This window comes from Mytilus californianus, unplaced genomic scaffold (genome assembly GCF_021869535.1).
Source record: "Mytilus californianus isolate M0D057914Y unplaced genomic scaffold, xbMytCali1.0.p SCAF_3, whole genome shotgun sequence".
NCBI lineage: Eukaryota > Metazoa > Mollusca > Bivalvia > Mytilida > Mytilidae > Mytilus > Mytilus californianus.
The window spans coordinates 53,848,347-53,871,144 of NW_026262679.1; the positions used below are offsets into that span (position 1 = coordinate 53,848,347).

Below are 22,798 nucleotides of genomic sequence, written 5' to 3' on the forward strand. Positions count from 1 at the left end.
TATTTCATAACAATATATGAAGACAGTCTTTAAGGTTTTCATTTCGTTTTTTAAAGTAGATTTTTTCTTGATTGACACCCCATCTGTTCTAAGAGTTATCTCCCCAGGAGTTATAAACTTGTTGGTAATGTCTTGTATTGGTACATGTACTTGATATATCAAAAGCTCCTTGAAGAAGATGTATGACAAGTATGTAATTGTCTCAAAAACTAGAAAACAATCATGGTGAGCTGAGATATTCATTTAAAAAAAAAACATAAGAAACACTTAAAACAAAATGAAATATGATTTTTTCATTTGTGTTGTTAAATTATAAACCTGTTCTTCTTAAAATTGGGACTACATGCATGATTCACTTGTTCAATCTTTTTTCAGTATTGAATTGTTTGGAAATGGACAAAAAGATCTTATAATAAAATGCATGTTATCCACAACATGCTGGTGTGTTAAAATTTTAATTTTTTTTATTACCATGTTGAAATTAAAATTGCTTTGTTAAATGACTTGAGTAGGGGTCCAGATGGGGTTTACAAAATAGAGATTAATGGACAGAAAACAGTAAAAAGAGAAGTGTGTGTGTGTGTGTGGGGGGGGGGGGGGGGGGGGGGGGGAGAAAAGAGAATAATTGGGGGTGCTAAAATATAGAATAGAGTATAATGAACCAAAAACATAAAGAGTTGAAAATTATGAGCCAAAAAAGGGTGATTTTATCTTAGATTCTACATGAGAGTGATTTAATTAAATGGTTACTAGATTTTTGTCGAGCCTTCGACTTTTGGCGAAAAAACGAGACATAGTGATCCTACATTCCTTCGTCGGCAGCGGCGTCCACAAATATTCACTCTGTGGTTAAAGTTTTTGAAATTTTAATAACTTTCTTAAACTATCCTGGATGTCTACCAAACTTGGACAGAAGCTTGTTTATGATCATAAGAAAATATTCAAAAGTAAATTCTGAAGAAAAAAAAATTCCCATTTTTTCCGTATTTTACTTATAAATGGACTTAGTTTTTCTGCCAGGAAACATTACATTCACTCTGTGGTTAAAGTTTTTGAAATTTTAATAACTTTCTTAAACTATCCTGGATTTCTACCAAACTTGGAATGAAGCTTGTTTATGATCATAAGATAGTATCCAGAAGTAAATTTTGTAAAAAAAAAAAAATCCATTTTTTCTGTATTTTACTTATAAATGGACTTAGTTTTTCTGCCAGTTAACATTACATTCACTCTGTGGTTAAAGTTTTTAAAATTTTAACAACTTTCTTAAACTATCCTGGATTTGTACCAAACTTGGACAGAAGCTTGTTTATGATTAAAAGCTAGTATCTAGAAGGAAATTTTGTTAAAATTTTGTTCCATTTTTTCCATATTTTACTTATAAATTGACTTGGTTTTTCTTCCAGTTAGCATTACATACAGTCTGCAGTTTAAGTTTTTAAAACATTTATTAGATTCATAAACTATCCTGGATTTTTACCAAACTTTGACAGAAGCTACTTACAATCAAAAGATAGTATAGAGAGGAATATTTTTATTAATTTTTTTCCTCATTTTTGTCTCGCCTTGACGGAGTCAAAAAGCGAGACATAGGTATGCTGTTGTCAGCGACGGCGACAGCGGCGGCGGCGGTGTCAACAATGTATTAGTTTGTGATTAGGTCTAGTTCATGGTGAACCACTAGTGGTAGGTCAATGATATTTGGTATGCAGTTGTATTAGCATTGGCACATCTCATTACCATGGAGATTATTTGGCCCCGCCCCCTCAGTCAAGTTCGATTGACTTTGAAACTTTTCATAGTTTACATGTATTAGTTTGTGATTAGGTCAATTTATGGAGAACCACTAGTGGTAGGTCAATGATATTTGGTATGCAGTTGTATAAGCATTGGCATATCTCATTTCCATGGAGATTATTTGGCTCCACCCCCTTAGTCATGGTCTATAGACTTTCAAAATTTTGCTAAGTTAACATGTATTAGTTTGTGATTAGGTCAGTTCAAGGGGAACCATTAGTGGTAGGCCAATGTTAATTGGTGTTCAGTTGTATAGGCATTAGCACATCTCATTTCCATGGAGAATATTTGGCCACGCCCCCTCAGTCATGGTTTATTTACTTTGAAACTTTAGCTTAGTTTACATGTATTAGTTTGTGATTAGATCAGTTTAAGATGAACTGCTAATGTTAAGTCAATGATATTTGGTATGCAAATTTATTGGCATTTGCAAGTATCGTTTCCATGGAGATTATATAGCCCCACCCCTGATCATGGTTCATTGACTTTGAAACTTTTACATAGTTTACAAGTTAATGTTTGTGTTTAGGTTTGTTTAAAGGGAACAACTTATAATAAGTTAATGGTATTTGGTATGCAGTTGTATTAGCATTGGCACATCTCATTTCCTTGGAGATTTTTTAGCCATGTACCTTCAGTCATGGTTCATCGACTTTGAATATTTGCATAACTTACATGTTAAAATATTGCTATTTTAATTTCAACATTTGCATTATCAAAATTACAAAAAGGCGAGACATATCTCTGTGATAACAGTTTATTGTTGAGCCTGTGATTAACAGCAAAAGTAGGCGAGACACTGGGTTCCGCGGAACCCTTACAAATTTTTTTATAATCTTTATTATTATTTCAAATACAACTTAAGACCTTCAAATAAATTGGTGAACAGATGAATAATATTTCTGTTGTAAATTCATACAAACTGTCAAACAGGAAAACATGCTATTAGCTAGTCTTTTTATACATTGATAATCTTATCAGTGAATCGGACTATTGGTAATAGAAGAAGGAGGTAAATCCAATAAATGCTACAAATGGGATGAAGTGTAAGTCAATCAAAACCTTGTATGTACTTTGAAACTGATTATACTGACAAATTAATGTTATACAAAACACTTAAGGTTCTTTGATAGCTCTCACGTGCACTGTTATGTGTGTATAGATATAAAAATAAGAAGATGTGGCATGATTACCAATGGGATAACTATCCATCAGTGTTTAAATAAAGTGGAATTATAAGCAATTATAGGTCACCTTCAACAGAGACCATTTTCTTTTGAACACATAGATTAAGAGCTCAATTACTATTCTGATATCAAATCTGCTTTATAATCATAGAGTATATACGTAATAACAATATTCATATGCAGACAGTCTTTATGGTTTTGTTTTGTTTTTTTTATTCTTGGTACTAGTATTTTCTTGATCGACAACCTTTCTGTTCTAAGAGTTATCCCCCCTGGAGTTATAAACTTGTTATGAATGACTTGTATTGGTACTTGATATATTAAAAGTTCCTTGAGGAAGATGATTCTGGTATAACAAGCATGTAATTGTCTCAAAAAAGTGATGCTTTGCAGTTTTATTGTACTGAATGGCAAATTAGTTAGTTTGAAAAGTGTCAGATATAAGATATAGAATTCACATCAGTGCACTTTCTCAGTATAAATAAACTCATCATAGATACAAGGATTCAAATTTTGTATGCCAGAAGCGCGTTTCGTCTACAAAAGACTCATCAGTGACGCTTGAATCAAAACAGTTCAAAGAAGCCAAATATAGTATGAAGTTGAAGAGCTTTGACGACCCAAAATTCCGAAAGGTTTTCCAAATAAAGCTAAGGTAATCTAATTTATAAACAACAGGGTGTAAATTTGGTCAAATGATAGTATTTCTTGAGTGGCAAAATGGAAAAGGGGCTCCAAGTAGGTCTGACAAGACTGTGTTTCTAATCCTTTACTTCTTTTTACCTCAAATTTAAAAAATAAATCCTGAATAACCCAATTATTATTTGTTAAAGAAAAAAAACCAAAAAATTTATATGTCAGAAAAAGTTAGGTTTTTTTTCCAGTCCAGGAGTTGTTTTCACCAAAAAACTTACGACTAAGATTGATCGTTACGGTATACTGAATTGTTCATGATCAATCTTAGTTGTCTTCTTCTATTTTTTAAAAATCTTTTTCCATATGTCTGTATTGGCTCATTAGTAAATTGTGAAATGTATCATTTTAGTACATTGTGTAAAATCTTGTATAAGGTGGCTTATCCGTAGAACTATTTGAGGTCTGCTTGAGCTTTTTTCAATACCTAAAATTATTTTGAATAACTCACCTAAAAATAGAATTGCTTACTTGCACTGAAAAAGCCAACATATTAAAGGTTTCTATTATTATAAGCATTTCAATTTTTTTTCAGCTAATTGGGTTTTGAAGGACTCCTCCTGGAACCCTGTTGTTGTTGGAATGCTTGCCTTACCTACACTTGTACTGGTAACCATTCCCTCTGTAACACAGACAGGGAACAAGACAGCTCAGCAGCTAGAGCAAGGAATTAGGTCCTTGCTGTCAACAGTGAAGAAAATTTTGATAGACAAAGAAACAAAAAAGGTTAGTCAGACTCCTAAATTGTTAAAATAGAAGGCCAATGAAGGATTCCAACTAAGAGACTTATGGATTTTATCAATAAAAATTCTTTTTAGTGATGGACTTTAGTTAAGGTGTTTAAAAAGATAGTTTTTCTCATGGATAGTTTGTCTCATGTATCCCATGTGTTGAACTAGTCATTTGCATTGAATGCTGTAGAAGGTAACTATTTTGTGTCCTGTATGCTAATCCAACAGTATTCAAAAGTTTCACAATGATTGCACAGTCAGATTGAAGATTTGGACCTCCTATGTGAAAGATCTAAGTTATTTCTTAGGTTTCTCAATTGTGTTTTTTCTCCCCGTCATTGAATAAAACCGAGGGTACAGAGTTACGACATTTTGCAACTTCAGTTATTAACCTATAGCAGTATTCAAAGTTGCATTTGGGTCAAATGTGGAATTGATATTATTTTACTATTTTTCAGGATAAATCCACACGTTTTTAGATGTGATTAATTGAAATTTTTTTTGAAATGAAAAAGATTCTGCTGCTTTGCCCATTGAATCATCTGTTTGCTTAATACAAGTCAGGTACATCTGTGTCACGCAAACAACCTAAATATATATTGTTTATCTCTTATTTTGTGTATTTTTCCTTTGAACTTTTTTTGTGATAATTTTTCATATTATGCTACTCGCTTGAGATAGAAAATTATCGTCAGAAACTAAGAGCGTGAAAATTAACGACGTCCTAGGCAAAATAGCGATAAACAGATTATCAATGGTCTTTAAACCTGGAGAATGTTTCTCTGCCACATCTCATCTCAGGGTTGTAGCCCTTCGATGAGATTGTAGCTGAGAAACACCCTCTCGTTTGAAAAACCATCGATAATCTATAAATAACATGAAGAAAACCAACACAACATACAAATCTTGCTATAATTAGTAAAACTGGATTCAGTTCCTAAATATAAAAGTATACAGGTACTTTGGTCTGAGAATTTTTTGAACTACCATGGGAACTACTTTATTCGTGCATTTTACTGGTTGGCACCTAGAATTGACGAAGAATTTCCTATCTTTTTGCTGCTGAAGGCTGTTCTGCATGTATATGTATATGTAGATCTGGTCTTGTTTTTTCTCAGTGTATTGCATTACAATATATGTTTCTTTATTTGAAATTGTTTTAATAATTCAATTGAATCCTACTTTTATTTCCTTTGATATCTTTCAATGAAATATTTTTAGATAAAAGATCTGTTAAGTTATTTGAAAAAAATATTTTATTAATGCCAATATCTTCATGCCTTCCATATTAGGTTCTCTGAATTTAAAAAATAATGCTGTACAATTGAAATTTATATCCTTCCCATCATGCCCATATAAACCTGTTTTGTTGATCTCTGACAGAACAGATCGATACCCGCAACAAATACTCTGGTGCAACTAATAACATACAAGAATAAAACTTTTTGTTTAAATATAGTGTTTTCTATCTAAAATATACAGTCCTGTGACTTATTATCATGTAAGACTTATAGAACAAAATATACATTTCTCAGGTTTTCATTATAAATTCTTTAACACATTGTCTCATGCGTGCACATTACAAATTTTTACTAAACTTTTCCATTAAAATTTTGTGTTTTAAGTTAACACCTTTTTGAAGACTGAACATAATCTTAGTGCATTTGAACTTAATCAATAATGAAAAATAATCTATAAGAAAATTGGTAAGTATCAACCAACAATGTCACATTTTGCCGACTCTTAGAATATCGAAATGGTTAATAAAATCTTATCAAATTCATTATGACATCAGGAAGAAAAATGTTCATTATGTTTTTGATAAAATATTAATGAAATATGCATAACTTTATTTGGGTTTAATATAAAAAAAAAAAGATGTAGCATGATTGCCTATATATGAGACAACTCTCCACCAGACACCAAATGGCGCAGAAGTTTAAGCAACAATTTAGGTAATTGTAAGCCTTTAACAATGAGCAAAACCCATACCTCACAGCAAGCCATAAAAAAAAAAGTACAAAAGTACAAATGTGAAACAATACAAATGAGAAAAGTAACAGCCTGATTTATGTTTAAGTCCACTTTGTAAAAGAACTATATGTCCTGTTCATGCATGCAATATTTGCCACTGGACGTTAAGCAATCAACAATCAGCCAATAAAAGAACTAGTAGATCTTTAACCATAACTTTGTGTTCTGCATCCATCTGTTGTTAGATAACTTCATTTTGTTTTCAATACCTAAATTGTATGTATTGAAAAATTATATATTTGTTTACACATATTCAGAATTTAAAACACTTTAATATAAGTGTGTATTATTTTAATCTAAAGAGCACCACCATAAACTTAGTAGAAATAAGGAGATGTGGTATGAGTGCCAATGAGACAACTCTCCATCCAAGTCACAATGTATAAAAAGTAAACAATTATAGGTCAAAGTACAGCCTTCAACACTGAGCCTTGGCTCACACCGAACAGCAAGCTATAAAGGGCCCCAAAATGAAGAAGTTTACATTTACTGTTCATGATGGTCAATCTTGAATGATTCACTGACACATTTCCTAATATAACTGTCTTTTATGTACCAGTGGTCAGCAAAGGTCAAGGTTTTTAGCTGGCAAATAATGTTCATAAAAAAAAATAAAGTAATACTGACGAGTTGATTTGCCACCTAACCAGATTTACTAAGACACTACAACAAAACAATTTGTCTGTTTTATGAGCAACAAAGCGGGTGCCACATGTGGGGCAGGATCTGCTTACCCTTCTGGTGCATCTCAGATTAACCCCAAGCTTTTGGTGGGGTTTGTTTTGCTCAGTCTTTTCTATGTTGTGTTTTGTGTACTGTTAATTTGTCTTTTTCTTTTTTAGCCAAAGCGTTGTCAGTTTATTTTCGGCTTATGAGTTTGAATGATCCTTTGGTATCTTTTGCCTCTCTTTTATAAAGTCTACTGTTAGATTCAAAATTTGATACATTTAACGATTAACTATCAGATTTGTTTTAAAAATGACACCCTTCATGTATCATGAAGTATATTCAATGTTATATAGAAACTTGTAAACATATTAGGTATTCAGAAAAGTGGGAAGACTGGATGTGATAAGCATATAATCTATATATAAAACCTTTCTTTGAAAAGAACTATGATGTGGTACGTTTCTTATGCCCTTAAATTTCCATGTGGGGACTTATGAAGGGGACTTGTATATTAAGGGTAGTGATATGTGTCTTCCATTAGTGGCATTGAAAGAATTGGACTGTAATTATTATGTTTTAGGGACCAAATAAGGTCATTATTTCATACTCCCCTTCAGAAAATTTCTGAAATTCAGAAAATTCATACTGAAACTATCTACAGATAGTTATTAACTTTGAAGTTTACAATAATGTTTACCAATGGTCACAAGACTTTTGATTATAGGATTTACTCTCTGACTGCACTTGTTTGACCATTTTATAATTTTTTTTTAACAATCAGTACAAATTCATCTAATGAATTGGTTGCACTGAAACAAATTTATGTGATTGTATTTCACAATCCCATTGGCATTTTGGGTGGGTTAAAATGTAATTTCTCGGTTAATAAGCTGATGACGTCTACATTGTTTCTCCGAGCAAACAACTTTTTTCCTCATAACTTGCACTTTACACATTTTCGAAAATTAAAGCTTTCAATTTTTCAAAATAGTCGAAGAAGTTTCATGATGATTAATAATATTGCACCAAAAGTACATATTACGATGTCCGACATAGGATTTTTCTCATAAAAGAAGACTTTAAATTAACATTACTCACGATTTTTATTGTACTGACTTTAAATGGTTTGCAGTTTATTAGAAGAATTGTATAAGAATAAGCTGTTCAATTAAGATTGTTTAATTGAGGAAGAGAAATTTATCAATGTATTGTAAGGATTACGATCCTTCTTTAGAACATAAAGCCCAAATCTTGAAACTAATGTTTTGTGACAGATAACTGTCAGCCCGGAAGAGAAAGCTTGTCACGGAAAAGTGCTAACATGTAGAAGTAAACAAAGATGGTTTTCAAAGATGAATGAAACTTTTTGAAAAATAATTTCTTGCTGGTAGAACTTACAAAAGAAGCATTATACTTTAAATAGATCGATGTTCTTCTTATTAAAAATTATGTTTAGATTTTTTCTATTTATTCATCTGAATAGGATCTTAGACATAAATATGAAATCTGTGATTTACGCTTATATGAGAATTTATATTTTAAAAGTACATTTCAAAATCAAATGGTCAAAGTGGATATATGATAAAGGTCAATTGGACAGCAATCAATGATACCAATAAAAACAAAATAAAACCAGAAAGACATCAAGTGATCAAAATATGATCTTACAAATTAGACATTGAAGTGTCTATACCATATGTCCATCTGTTTTGATCACTTGCAGCTAAGTCTAGACATGTGAATTTATTTAACTGAGTTGGTGACTTTGATATTCAAATGAATGGAGATTTTCTAAGGTTCTTTGTAGTTTATTACCAGAGTACAATATTTGAACTCTGAAAAAAAAGAAAATTATGAATGTGAATAAAAGATCAATATAAAATATACTGTTAATATGCATATATAAATATTACAGACGGTTTATGATTTGGTTGCAATGACTCAAGATTCAGTGTAACTAGAACTATTCAATGCACATCTACAAGGGAGTGCATTAATTCATTAGTCATGTGATATATACATCAAATGTTAAGTGTCCTTTAACAAGCAGATCTCTTTGACTTAAAATTTTTATATCAGGCTAAGTACCGTAATCAATTTTGCTGTTAAAAATACCCCATATTAATCTTTTTATTTAAATTGACTAATTATGTCTTGTGTATAGACAGATGGGGGTGTTTGATGTCCTACGCAGCAACTTAATGCTCTAATGCAAACTTTTTTCTGACAATCTATGCACTCGCCTCCCTTAAAAACATATTTTTTAATAAAGATATGAAAAATATGTCTATCTTCAGTCTGCTGCACTGCAGTCCTGTAGCCAAAATCCTGGACAATAGTATTTTTGTTTGACATAATAATCAGTCCTTGTTTTTACCCTTTTTAACCATTGGCTTCGGCTACAGTTTAGACATCAGGTCACACAAATGATAATATAAATAAGAAGATGTGGTATGAGTGCTAATGAGACAACTCTCCATCCAAGTCACAATGTATAAAAAGTAAACAATTATAGGTCAAAGTACGACCTTCAACACGGAACCTTAGCTCACACCGAACAGCAAGCTAAAAAAGGGCCCCAAAATGACTGGTGTAAAACAATTCAAATAGGAAAACCAACGGTCTAATTTATATAAAAAAAAACGAGAAACGAGAAACACTTATGAACCACACCAACAAACGACAACTACTGATCAACAGGCTCCTGACTTACGACAGGTGCATAAAAATGCAGCGGGTTTAAACATTTTAACAGATGCCAACCTTCAACACGGAGCCTTGGCTCACACCGAACAGTCAAACTATAAAGGGCCCCAAAATGACTAGTGTAAAACCATTCGAACAGGAAAACCAACAGTCTAATCTATATAAAAATAATGAGAAATGAGAAACACTTATGAACCACACCAACAAACAACAACTACTGATCAACAGGCTCCTGACCTAGGACCTTCTTCAGTGTAATTTTTTTTTTATTGCAAATGAGTGAATGGTTGTATATAGAGCTAACCATTGGAGGTTAAGAATTATGGCTTTATGAATAATTTTTGGCAAATTTCTTTTCGTGAAAAAATCTATGTATTAGGGTTGCAAAAAAAAATATTTTTGTTAATGTAAAAATTGAAGGAAAAGTTTATCAATAAATGGTGAAACAATTCCAGTTATACTTAAGAAAACAAGGAAGAGAAAATACAGAGAGAGGCAATCATAAACCACAAAAAAAAATAAAAAAATACAAACTCCATGGTCACCTTAAAAAAAAACCAAAAAGAGTAACAATCCAAGTTGTTTGATGAATGTTCAGTGGTAAATATTTCCTACATATTCATGACAGTTTTATTGTATTAGATACTGTCTAATTTATATTTTTTCATTAGTTGTATGATATGTGAAGACAAATATGTAAATAGCGACCTAGTTTTATCAGATTCTAACTCTACAATGCAGTATAAATTCATTTTTCTAACACAATTTAAATAATACTGAAACATGCAGACACATAAATTTCATTATTACCAAGAATAAATAAACGAATTGTTGAGAGAGATGTGGTTTGATATTAAATTGCATAAAAACTTTAAAAAAATATATGAAAATTTTTCAGCAAAAAGCCAGACTAATTACACTTCTTACAAGTAATAAGACTATATATTGAACTGGATTACTAGGAAAGTACACAAAAGTAAATTTTATTAACATTTAAAAGCTATGTAAATGTTCCATGTACTGTAAGTGCCTAATATTCTTGCTAAGATTCTATATTGTGTTTTATTCGTCATTGAATGGAAATCAGTACTATTACTAAGGCCGTAAGATAACTTGTATTAAGTAGAACTATAACCGTAGGCCTTGTCTGAAAAGGATAAAAAAAAAATCAGAAATGTTGTCACTTACGTAACCAAAAAAATCTGTAAATGGATGTTGGAGTAGCCGTAAATTGTCAGAATAAATTATACTGATACTCCATAGATAAATTGTTTGATTGAGAACTGATTGTAAAACCTTACCGTAATAGGATGTACTATGGTTGATTATTAAAAAGAAAAAAGATAGAAAAAGGATAAAAATAACCAGAAATGTTGTCACTTACATAACCAAAAAAATTCTGTAAATGGATGTTAGAGTAGCCGTAAATTGTCAGAATAAATTATACCAATACTCCATAGATAAATTGTTTGATTGAGAACTGATTGTAAAACCTTAATAGGATATACTATGGTTAATTATTAAAAAGAAAATAGATAGAAATGAGTGTTTTTTGTATTAGTATCAGGGTAATTAAAAGTTGTAGTCCATTAGAAATATTGCACTTTATACTAATTGAGTTTTCACTTCTGTTTAGGTAAAAGGTCTGAGTGGGATTGTGAAGGATATGGTAAATTAGAGGAAATGGGTTAAACTTTGTGTAAAGAGGGGGAAATTGAAAAAGAGGTCCAAATTGAATTGAGAACTAAGCAAAAAGAGCTTGTGTAATTTAACCATGGTACAACAAGACTGTAACAATTTATAGAAAATAGAATGACTGGTGTTTTAGTACCGATATGTGCTTTATTATTGTGTGTTTAATGTCTAGTGGCAAATGTTTCATGAAAATGCAGGATAAGAACAAGTCAACAATAAATCCAATAGTAATTTCTGTTAAGTGGGTCTACCAGTATGAAAGGGTTTAGGAGGGGGGGACTTGGAGTGCCACAGGAAATGTTAGATATGGGAAGATATTTTGCCTTGCAACAAACCACCTATAAACCCCTAAAAGATTTGTGGCAAGAATTTGTCAACAATCAAAAGAGCATGGTATCAAAATAATCTCCCTTTAAAATACATCATGGGTTTTCTGCCAGACAGGGTTTTTAGATATTATCAGGACATTAAATATAAGGAGTTCAGGATAGTTATATGTTCAAAATATATAAAAGGAATAGGGTGAAATGGAATGTGGCATTTTAGGGGAAAAAATCAGTTTAACTGGTAATATGAACAGATTAATAAGCTAGCAAAATAGATTAATTTTTATTATTATTTAGAAATCCATTAAATGTGTGTGTAAAGTCTAAACTAATATATATATAATAAAATAACTGCATGAACATTAAAAATATTAAATTATTCTTGGTAACTCCAAATTGATATGGCAGAAAATGCCTCACTGGTGCTATATTCATTTAAATTGATCCAAATTGCTAACAAATTAGATTTATTTACTTAAAAGATCTGTAAAGGTCATGTGTACCGTTCCTGTATAATGTTGTAATACTGCAATAATTTGTCATTGAACAATACTTGGGACACTCAAACTAAGACCATTCATTTTCTTTGCATTAAAGTTGTATTGTAACTGAAATTTTTGTCTGAAAAGGACAAAATATAGAAATTTTGTATTTACAGACAAATTTGTATTTGGATTTTGGAGTTGTATATTTATATTCCAGACTATATGGGTATTTGTACCATACATGTATGGTCATAAATATATGTGTATACTAATATGGTCAAACCATATGAGTATATACTCATTTAGTTATTAACGGGCCAAACCATATGAATTTTTATACCATACAGGTATTTTTCTCAGGAACACAAAGCTTGTTCTCCAAACCAAAATTGTCACAAGTTACTAACTTAAATTCATAATATCTTTGATATTTGTCTGAATCTTAGTGTATCTGTTATCTTGCCTTTGCTAGCATTATTTAAAGCGTGTTTATTATGTTAACCTTTTTGTACGTAGTAAAACCACAGGAGTTTGGGGCATAGATTCTATTTCTCAGTGTTTAGATTAATTTTTCTTAATTTCTTTTAATTTCAACTTCTTTTCACTTAATTGTGTTCTTGTTCCCATTTATACAATTATAAATTATCACATGTGGAGCAGGATCTGCTTACCCTTCCGGAGCACCTGAGATCACCCCCAGTTTTTGGTGGGGTTCGTGTTGCTTAGTCTTTAGTTTTCTATGTTGTGTCTTGTGTACTATTGTTTGTCTGTTTGTCTTTTTATTTTTTAGCCATGGCATTGTCAGTTTATTTTCGATCTATGAGTTTGACTGTCCCTCTGGTATCTTTCGCCCCTCTTTTTATCAATAGGAAATACATGGTGTCCCTCTAATCTTATTTTGCACATAAGAATAGAGGGACATCACATACTATCTATATATTGTTATTGTAAGATCGTATGAATAGGAACAGGAACACATTAAATAAAATAAAATAATTTGAATTATTTAAGAAATTTGAATTTACTGAAAACAAATTTAAACACCAAAGCAAAATATAAAATAAAAAAGAGAAGGTTCAATGTTCCAAGTGCCTTTGAGTAAAATAGTTGACTTCTTGTTTAACGGTTCATTTAGATTTTTCTTAAATTTGCATTTCAAAGTCGACATATTGTGTTCATAAGATAAAATCGATAATGACCATGTAAAAATGCATTTACTATAATTTTACCTTGTGAGTAAAATCCACTTTGTTTCATTTATCATATAAAAATGAATTAACACAAGATTGTATAAGTTAAAATTTAATTTTAAAAATTCTTTATTTGTAACACCTTGAAGGGTCATACAGCAATGTACATCGTATTAATTACCCAAGCATATTCATATGGTCAGAGCATATGAGTGTATACGCATATGGTCATGACCATTGGCGTATGGTCCAAATACTCATATGGTCCAGAACATATATAACTAATTTGTATATGTCAAAACACTTTGGATCAATATTCAGTGTATGAATTAAATGAAAATTAATAATACGACTTTATTACTATTAAATATTGATAATTAAAAAATAAGTATGATGCAATAAGCATTCTGGCATACGTATTATGGAAATGATAGAATTAAGTTTGTACAAATGCAGGTTAATTTCCTTTTAATTTCAGGTAGAAGGTGTGGGATGACACCGAAAAGGGCAAATGGGCAAAAAATAAATGAATTATATCTCTTTCCTGAAATGCACTTCCTATAGCTTGAATAAAGATATGAAAATTATAATTTTGATCAAGTTATTTCCTCTTGGGGACGAATTATTGGTTTGCTGCAATGAATATCGGTGGTGAAAATATATTACAGTGGATTCCTCTTAATTGCAATGTTAAAGAAAATTATGCAATTATGAGAAAATATTTATGTAATAAAATAATTATTCAAAAAGTATTTTCACCTTTTCTTTTGAAATTATGTGTAAATTGTTATATACTTGAGACTGATGAAGGACCTCATAATGTTGTCAATACAAACAAAGAATAGACACAATAATTGCTTCTTTTAAACACAATGTTGTGCATTTTTATTTCCTGATTTTCTTTATTTTAAATTGGTAATATTATAAAAATAAATCCATTTTTTGAGCTCACCTGGCCCAAAGGGCCAAGTGAGCTTTTCTCATCACTTGGCGTCCGTCGTCCGTCGTCTGTCCTCGTCCGTCTTCGTTATCTTTTACAAAAATCTTCTCCTCTGAAACTACATGGCCAAATTAAACCAAACTTGGCCACAATCATCATTGGGATATCTTGTTTAAAAAATGTGTCCGGTGACCCGGCCAACCAACCAAGATGGCCGCCATGGCTAAAAATATAACATAGGGGTAAAATGTAGATTTTGGCTTATATCTCTGAAACCAAAGCATTTAGAGCAAATCTGACATGGGGAAAAAATTGTTTATCAGGTCAAGATCTATCTGCCCTGAAATTTTCAGATGAATCTGACAACCCGTTGTTGGGTTGCTGCCCCTGAATTGGTAATTTTAAGGAAATTTTGCCGGTTTAGTTATTATCTTGAATATTGTTATAGATAGAGATAAACTGTAAACAGCAATAATGTTCAGCAAAGTAAGATCTACAATTAAGTCAACTTAACCAAAATGGTCAGTTGACCCCTTAAGGAGTTATTGCCCTTTATAGTAAATTTTTTACAATTTTTATAAATTTTGTAAATTTTTGTAAATTTTTACAAAATATTTTCCACTGTAACTACTGGGCCAAGTTCATTATAGATAGAGATAATTGTAAGCAGCAAGAATGTTCAGTAAAGTAAGATCTACAAACACATCACCATCACCAAAACACAATTTTGTCATGAATCCATCTGTGTCCTTTGTTTAATATGCACATATACCAAGGTGAGCGACACAGGCTCTTTAGAGCCTCTAGTTCTAGAATAATATACTTTTCATACAATTTATTTCAGACATTTTTAATGCAATGAACTGGAATTCTAGTATTGACCTATGCAATTGATAGAAATATTTAACATAAAATTAAGAGATATGAAACGGTTTTGTGAAATTATGCAAATAACAGTATTTACAGCGTTCACTGTATTTTAAAAACTTTAAGTGAAGGTACCAAGCTTTCATTTTACGAGGATGTTGTTATTTTGAATTTCGGCAGCCGACTACCTCCTAAAGTAGCATTATAATTGTTGGTCTAGTCTGATTAGGGTAAAGTACTTAAATTTGTGATTACATAATGCAAGAAATCCATAAAGGAATACCATTATAGTTGTATATGTCCAAATAAGTTGAATTAATGCTCTTTTAATAAATTGCTTGAGAAATTGGTTATAAAACCTGATTATGATGTAAAATCGTTAATTATAGGAAAAGAATAGATTGTCATTAGCTTTCTTGTATAAGTACCAAGGTAGTCTGTAGTAGGCCATCTGAAGTCCTGCACTTTATGCTTATGGTAAAGTTCAGCAAGTAGATAATTTGTTGACGTTGAAGTACGAACTTTGGCTTAATATTGAAGGAAGAGAGAGAGAAAAAAGGGGAGAATCTAAATAGGGTCTGATATAAATTTGTTAAAAAATTGAAGGAACTTGTTTGAGAGGGATTTTGGACAGAGGTTGAAGATCACAGATTTAAGTGGGAACTAAGAGAAATTTAAAAAAAAATAATATATGGAAATGGGGTGGGAGCATGAATGGTAAAAAAATAGTAATAGAATTATATACCCTTTCGTTAACTTCTTAAACTTGCATTCCATAGAAATGTTTGGGTAAATAATTCAGTTTAAATATCTGTTAAATTAAAAGAAAAATGGTTGCCAGAGTGAAATTAAATGAGGATAATATTCTTTATATATGAATTTTTTGAAGTTTTTGATGAAGGCTGATTTCTATGTGCATGATCTTGGCATTGTTTGGAAAAACGTAAATCTAATTATCAGCATGGAAAGAGAGATACCGGCAGCTAGAAACCAAGAAAGTAAAGCCTAGGCTATGTAAATTTTTTGTCTCGCATGCGATGAACGTCGCAGAATTCAAAACATAGAGATTCTACTGGCAACAACAGTGGCAGCATCAGCGTAAACTATTTGAATAAAGCTTTACATTTCAGAAGGTGGATGACTATATTTGGTATATGAGATCCTTGCAATGTCTTCATGTCTGTCAGACAGGATTTGCCTGACTTTTGGCCTTATTTCATGGATCAGTAAGCAAGGTTAAATTTTTCATGTATCTAAGATACTATAAGCAATAGTCAACTATATTTGGTGTATGGAATGATTTGTATGGTATACATGTCCATTTGGCAGGGTTCATTTGACTTTGACATTATTTTCATGGTTCATTAATCTTATCTGATTAGGTCCATATCTCAGATACTTACACAATTCAATAGATCAACTATATTCAGCGGCAGATTCAAGGGGACAGAAAGGTCGTACAAAATATATCATTTTTTACCATAAAATCGTATAAAAACTTTTCACTTTGCTACAATGTGCAGTTTTTTCTACGGTTTTATGTTAGGGTTATAGAATAACATCCCCTTTCAAAATTTCGGGATCTACCCCGGATATTTTGTGTAATAAATGGTTGTTAAGTGTTCATGTCTTTCTTGCAGGGTTCTTCAAAAGACACTATAACATGTCAACAGTTTTCCAGTTCAGTGAAGTGTCTTTACAAAATGTCAAGCTCTACTCTACCTCCTGAGTCTTCCAGTATTGTCTATACATAATGTCGAGCACTACTTCACCATCCTATTTTCCTTTTATGTTCATTTATTAAATTATAATGTGTGTGATCTAGCCTATTTGTGTTTTGGCATAAAACAACTTATAATCCTACAATCCATCTTTATATTTATATGTGGTCCTTCTGATGAAAGATTTTTTTTCATAATATTGAAGGCCTCAAGTAAATTTATTTGTTGATTTTTATATTAAATCATCATTTATAATATTACATCTTCTCTTATATTCATTGTCTTAGATGTTTATAAAAGCTGTCAATTCGATTATTTCCGGACGACAACACAGGCTAAAGTAATAGTTTGATAATCAGCTGTTCGAATTACCAAACATAGCACTTCAATTTCCTCATTGCGTAATTGACATACATGATGGAAATGAGATGGTCTTGATTTAAAATTGAATAGTAATAAAGAATGATGAAATTTATTTTAGGAAATCTCTCAGCGCTGTTTACTTTAAGATTCAAAGCTTTGTACTATTGTGATATATATCACAAATTTAATTTCCACAATAAGTCAGTTAAGTTGATTAAAGGTATAGATAGACTTTTGAGATGAACAAAATGATCAGAAATGACTATTTGAACCCTAAAACAAAAAAATGAACAAATATATCTCTCTCAAGATTATTTCCAAGACAGAAAAACTGCAGAAGATATTGTTTTCATTTGAAAAATTAAAGACACATTTAGTTGTTAAGGTATACACTGGTACAAAATATAAGCCCCAGAACATTTTTTTAGTAATACATCTGGTTAAACTTTTATTGAATTAAGCACAAATGAGCACTAATTAGAAAACAGCACTGTTACCTATTCTAAAGGATATTTTCTTCTGGGATCACTGTCAAACTTAATCTTTAAACAAGCTAACAGCAGTTTTACCTTTTTTAAAGAATATTTGCTTCTCAGATCATTGTCAAACTTAATCTTAATATTTCCTAACTCATCTAGCTTTTTCCTATAAAGCTAAAAACCTTAAAAACGGCCAGAAACCCCTTAAATTTCTAATTGTTTTTTAAAAACTCATATTTAAATACACATTTGGTAGAATTTTTTGAAATTTCATTATATTTTTTTCATGTCGTTAAAGAGTAATTTCTCTGCATAGGTTTTTTCTCTCCAAAAGAACATCTTATCCCTTTGATATATTCCGCCTCTCTTTTAATTACCAGTAATGATAATATTAAGAGGAATGATACAGTACAATGGATTCATTAAAAAACTTGTCATGTGTGAAAATGTTGTTATTTTGAACTTTAGCAGCAAATTTTCTTAAAGATGCCTTGTGGGTCTTTGAAAAAGAGCAGAGCCATACTTCATAGAAGGATCTAGATACATACTACTTATTGTTATTAATAGAACGATTATAAATATGTATATACTAGGTTGTATAGTGACCTATATTTGCTTACATCCACATCAATTTGGTCTCTGGTGAAAAGTTGTCTCATTGGCAATCATACCACATCTCTTTATTTTATAGTCTTCAATTTTAAATGTTTTACAAATCATTGATTCTAAGAAATCCCTTTCCTTATATAATTTATATATATTTTATCTCTTGTTATAGTAAAAAAAATATTTTAATATGAAAGTTTTAATTTATTACTTCTGAGAATATTACTTTTTTTCAGAGCAACCAAGATAACAATGGATTTGAGTTCACCATGACTTCAGAAGGATACCAGTGTCAAGAAATGTCAGTTCTAGCTAACCAGATGTGGACAGATATCAGATATGCAGAAACGTGGCTATTGAATCTAAAGTCATGTATTCCAAAGATGAAGACTGTCCCTGTTAACATAACCAATATGGTGGCATCACTTTTCCTGCTTTCCAAGACTGAGATGCTATCAGACATAGGAATACAGACCCTGGTTGAAATTGCTAAACAGGATGTTAGTCAGGTAGAGAGAGTTTTTGGTGTTTTTTGTTTACTATTTTAAAGACTTAACCAAAAAATGAAAAGTTTGGATTTATGAAAAATAAACCATTTCAAATTCCTTGCCTCTTTCCTTTGACTGCTTTGGAAATAAGAGATTTCAGCTTCATTTATCCCTTTTAGCAGATAGAGTTGAATTGTAGGGATCACTATAATTATACTGTTTGCTTTATCTGCATTGTCTTTGTCTTTCATGCTGTCATAAAACTTTACTCAGTACTCGGAGTATACATTAATTTGTGCTCGAAACATCAAATCTAGTATTTTCATTGATTGATTTCTGGGCCTAAGTACTTTAATTGTACTTCAAATTTTTATGACTGTAAGGCCAGGGCTTCTGGTCATAAAACATCACTCAGTACTAATAGTTCAAAATTTGTGCTCAAAATACCAAATCCAGTAATTTGATTGGTTGATTTCTGCAGGGTCTGAGTACGATAATCTTACTCCAAATTTTATGACTGTAGTGCCAGACTTTATTTTGTGAAACTGCAGTGCCTATTTAATCATTAGACCGAAAGAAACCAAGCTAATATACAGACTCTTCTACGTCAAGTGAAGAAAGTGCACTTCATAATTTGGTATTTGATCACTGTGACATTGATTTTTGGGATATTCCTTTTCAAACAAAACTTTTCAGTAGTTGACAATCATCTTTGATGGAAGATTCGTATGTCTCAAAGTTTTACGGAAAGAAATGTAAACAAATGGGTCCATCCTAACACATTGATAAAACTCTAAAATCAATAACAGAAGTATAATAATAGACTCTAAGTCACAGTTTGCCAATTACTGGTCTTATATAACATAAAAATGAGTTTTACTGTTTAAGTAAAAAATGACATTCAGTTTGATTTATCAGTTCTTTAAAGCTAACTTTTACATTGTCCAAATAATGAGACTCTACAATGTTGCAGTAGATAGCAAGATTTCTGAGGAGAAGGTCTGTGAAACAATAAAAAGTGTCATGAAAAAAGTATAAATAAAAGGAAACTTTGGGGATAGATCATAGGAAGCAACTTAAAAGTACAATAAATTTAGAAATATAATACTGTGGACTCATTATTATTTGTTGGATACTCATTTTTGTTGAATTCTTTGATAAAGGTGAACCAGGAAGTTTAAAAATGAAAACGAAACGTTATAAATTTCATGCGTCCGAAGCGCTTTTCTGGATTTACCTTCATCAGGAATGCTCAAAGCCGAATATTTGAAAGCCAAGAATGTATAAGAACCAAAAAAGTTGAAGAGCTAAAAACCAAAAAGACATAAAAAATAGCCAAATCCATCTAAGACCAACTTTGTATGAGGGAGTTGAAACCTTAGTTTCTTTATAATTTCAAAAATATTCAACATAGTACAAATTTTCTACAAATTGGATGCAAAATTTTGCATGACCATGAAATCAAATACCAAGAAATTACATTTTTTCATCAATCCACAAAAATTGATAGACACGAAAATGAATGAATCCACAGTATACTATTAAAAATTATAAAGATGTTTTAAAAATTCTAAAATTTTACCAAAATATTGCTGATTATTTTATTATGACAGACACACATTACCAAAAAGATATTTGTACTAAAAGTTTTTCTAATCATATTCTATCTCCAGTTGAAATTTTTTTTTTACCTCAGTTCAGTTATATGTTTTAACGCAGGAAATTATCACTGAAAAAGCTGTTTTCTACAAATTCTGTTTATTTCACAATGTATGCACAAAATCCTATAATTGGTAATCATAATTTAAATTATAGCTGCTAATTTTGGCTTATTTTGACAGCTTTTAAGTGGTAACTATGTCTGTAAAACTTATCCAATAACTGGGACACATCACCTAGCTTTAAATCTTTTTAAATTTGCTATTTTACTGACTAAATTTGATATACTTTTAAATTTCAACAATTTTATTCGAATTAGCTGTTTTTGTTTCATGGAATTGAAGAAATTTTTATTGCATGACTCTATTGATATTTAAGCTACCATCCTTAATTTAAAACCATTTCAAATAATAATGTTTAGAAACCTTAATTTATTAAAAGAGAAGCTCTCGTTTCAAATATGATTTAGAATTTTTGTTGTAGTGCAAAATGCCTCGGTAGGAATTTTATTGAAATATTTATTAAAAATATAAAGAAAAGCATTTATTTCATAGAACAATCATACTCAGCAATTCTAGAAATAATTTTATTATTAAATGATTTGAATTCTAATTTTCTGAGAAATTTTTCATTTCTGAAGTTTTTTTTCAAAAAGGTGTATGGCCTCATATAAACTTGGAATTCATCTATTTATGGCTTCAAAATGTTATTATTTTAAGTACAAGTGCCCTTTAATTAATTGTATTATTGCTGAGAAAAGTTGTTTAAATATTAATTCTATTTTTACAGCTGCAAAGTTGATTGAACCTTCACTTAAATTGTTGTAACCTTCAATTAGGGAAATATACATTTTATAAAATGAGCTGCACTGTTACCAATTGTGGAAAAAATAAACAAACAATGGTTTAAACTAATAGAATTCAGATAGCAATTTTCTTGGTTTCAGAAAAATTAATTGAATTTTAAATATATTTTCCAGCATGCAATATACTATTTAATATTTCTTGCAAGTTGCACTTTAAGAGAACATGATTAAACTAATAAAAACGAAGAACCTGTTGGTTGATATGTGTAAAGAGTTTTATTTGGCCTAAATAAATATGACATTGATATATTACACAATTGGATGAATTTTGCTTCAAAATAATTGATTAGGTTTGTCTAGAGTACATACTGAGGAAATTACATACTCAGATTTTTTACCTATTATTAAAAACATTTGATTTAAATGAATTACATACCCCTGTTTCTTGTGATTTTGAATTACATATTATATTTATTTATTTTTTTTATATTATTAGTCACCAAATTTTCTTCCTTTGATACTTTGTAAACTTGGCATGGAGACTAACTGGGACGTAAAACTCAAAATTCTCAAGTCACTTCCTGCAATTGCAAGACATAAGGTAAGAATTGTTGTGAATTCATATACTAGGCACAGAACACTGAAGCAATCAAAAAATGGTAGCTGCACTGTGCAGGTTTTTTATTGTGTTTTAGTTTTACTGCATTTGGTCTAGATAGGCAAAGTATGGGGTTAATATGCACTTAATACACCCATCATTTTGTAACTGTACACAGTCAGGCTATATGAACCATGTGTTTTTTCAATGTTGTTGGTTTCTTTTGGTTTTTTTTCCCTGGAGGATTTGGGTATTGGTGGTTCGTGTGGTCTGTTGTACAGTGTGGTTTTTCTGATGAATCCTGTTTTCCTTATTTACGTATTATTTTAAAAACTTGGTGAGGTGTTGTATTTTGATGCATCAGGGATTTTTTGGCGTTTGAACCGATAGACTGTCACTTTTTCTATGTACTTTTATGAAGGTGAAGGTTAAGCTCTATAAAAAAAAGCAACTGGCTTCCCAGCCACATTTAATTATTTCTGTTTCAATATAAAACCTTGTCTGACAGTTGTTTTCTTCTTACGGTATATCTTAATTTTTTATGTCTTTAAAAGATCTAGCTTTTCACGTGGATCAATTATCACCCTTGAATTCATTCTTTTACAGCTTGTTTAGACTAGAAATAATTTAAAGTTTGACATGTCATATACAGGGTATGGCCTAGATAGGCAAAGCAGGCAGTTTGTGTGCATGTAAAAGTTATTTAACCTTAACATTCAGAAACTTGGCATTGGTTTTATTCTTAGTTCTTTGTGTTTA

At 30.8% G+C, this 22,798-nt stretch overlaps 1 protein-coding gene across 1 annotated transcript in view; it reads left to right on the forward strand.

The window, feature by feature from the left end:
• The window catches only part of LOC127734858 (focadhesin-like), a 319,452-nt gene that overhangs the window by 203,246 nt on the left and 93,408 nt on the right, over positions 1–22,798 (forward strand). The window contains exons 10-12 of the mRNA XM_052244903.1: positions 4,213–4,403; positions 18,726–18,998; positions 21,938–22,042. Of these exons, the coding sequence (XP_052100863.1) occupies positions 4,213–4,403; positions 18,726–18,998; positions 21,938–22,042 (569 nt within the window). The remainder of the gene's footprint in view (positions 1–4,212; positions 4,404–18,725; positions 18,999–21,937; positions 22,043–22,798) is intronic.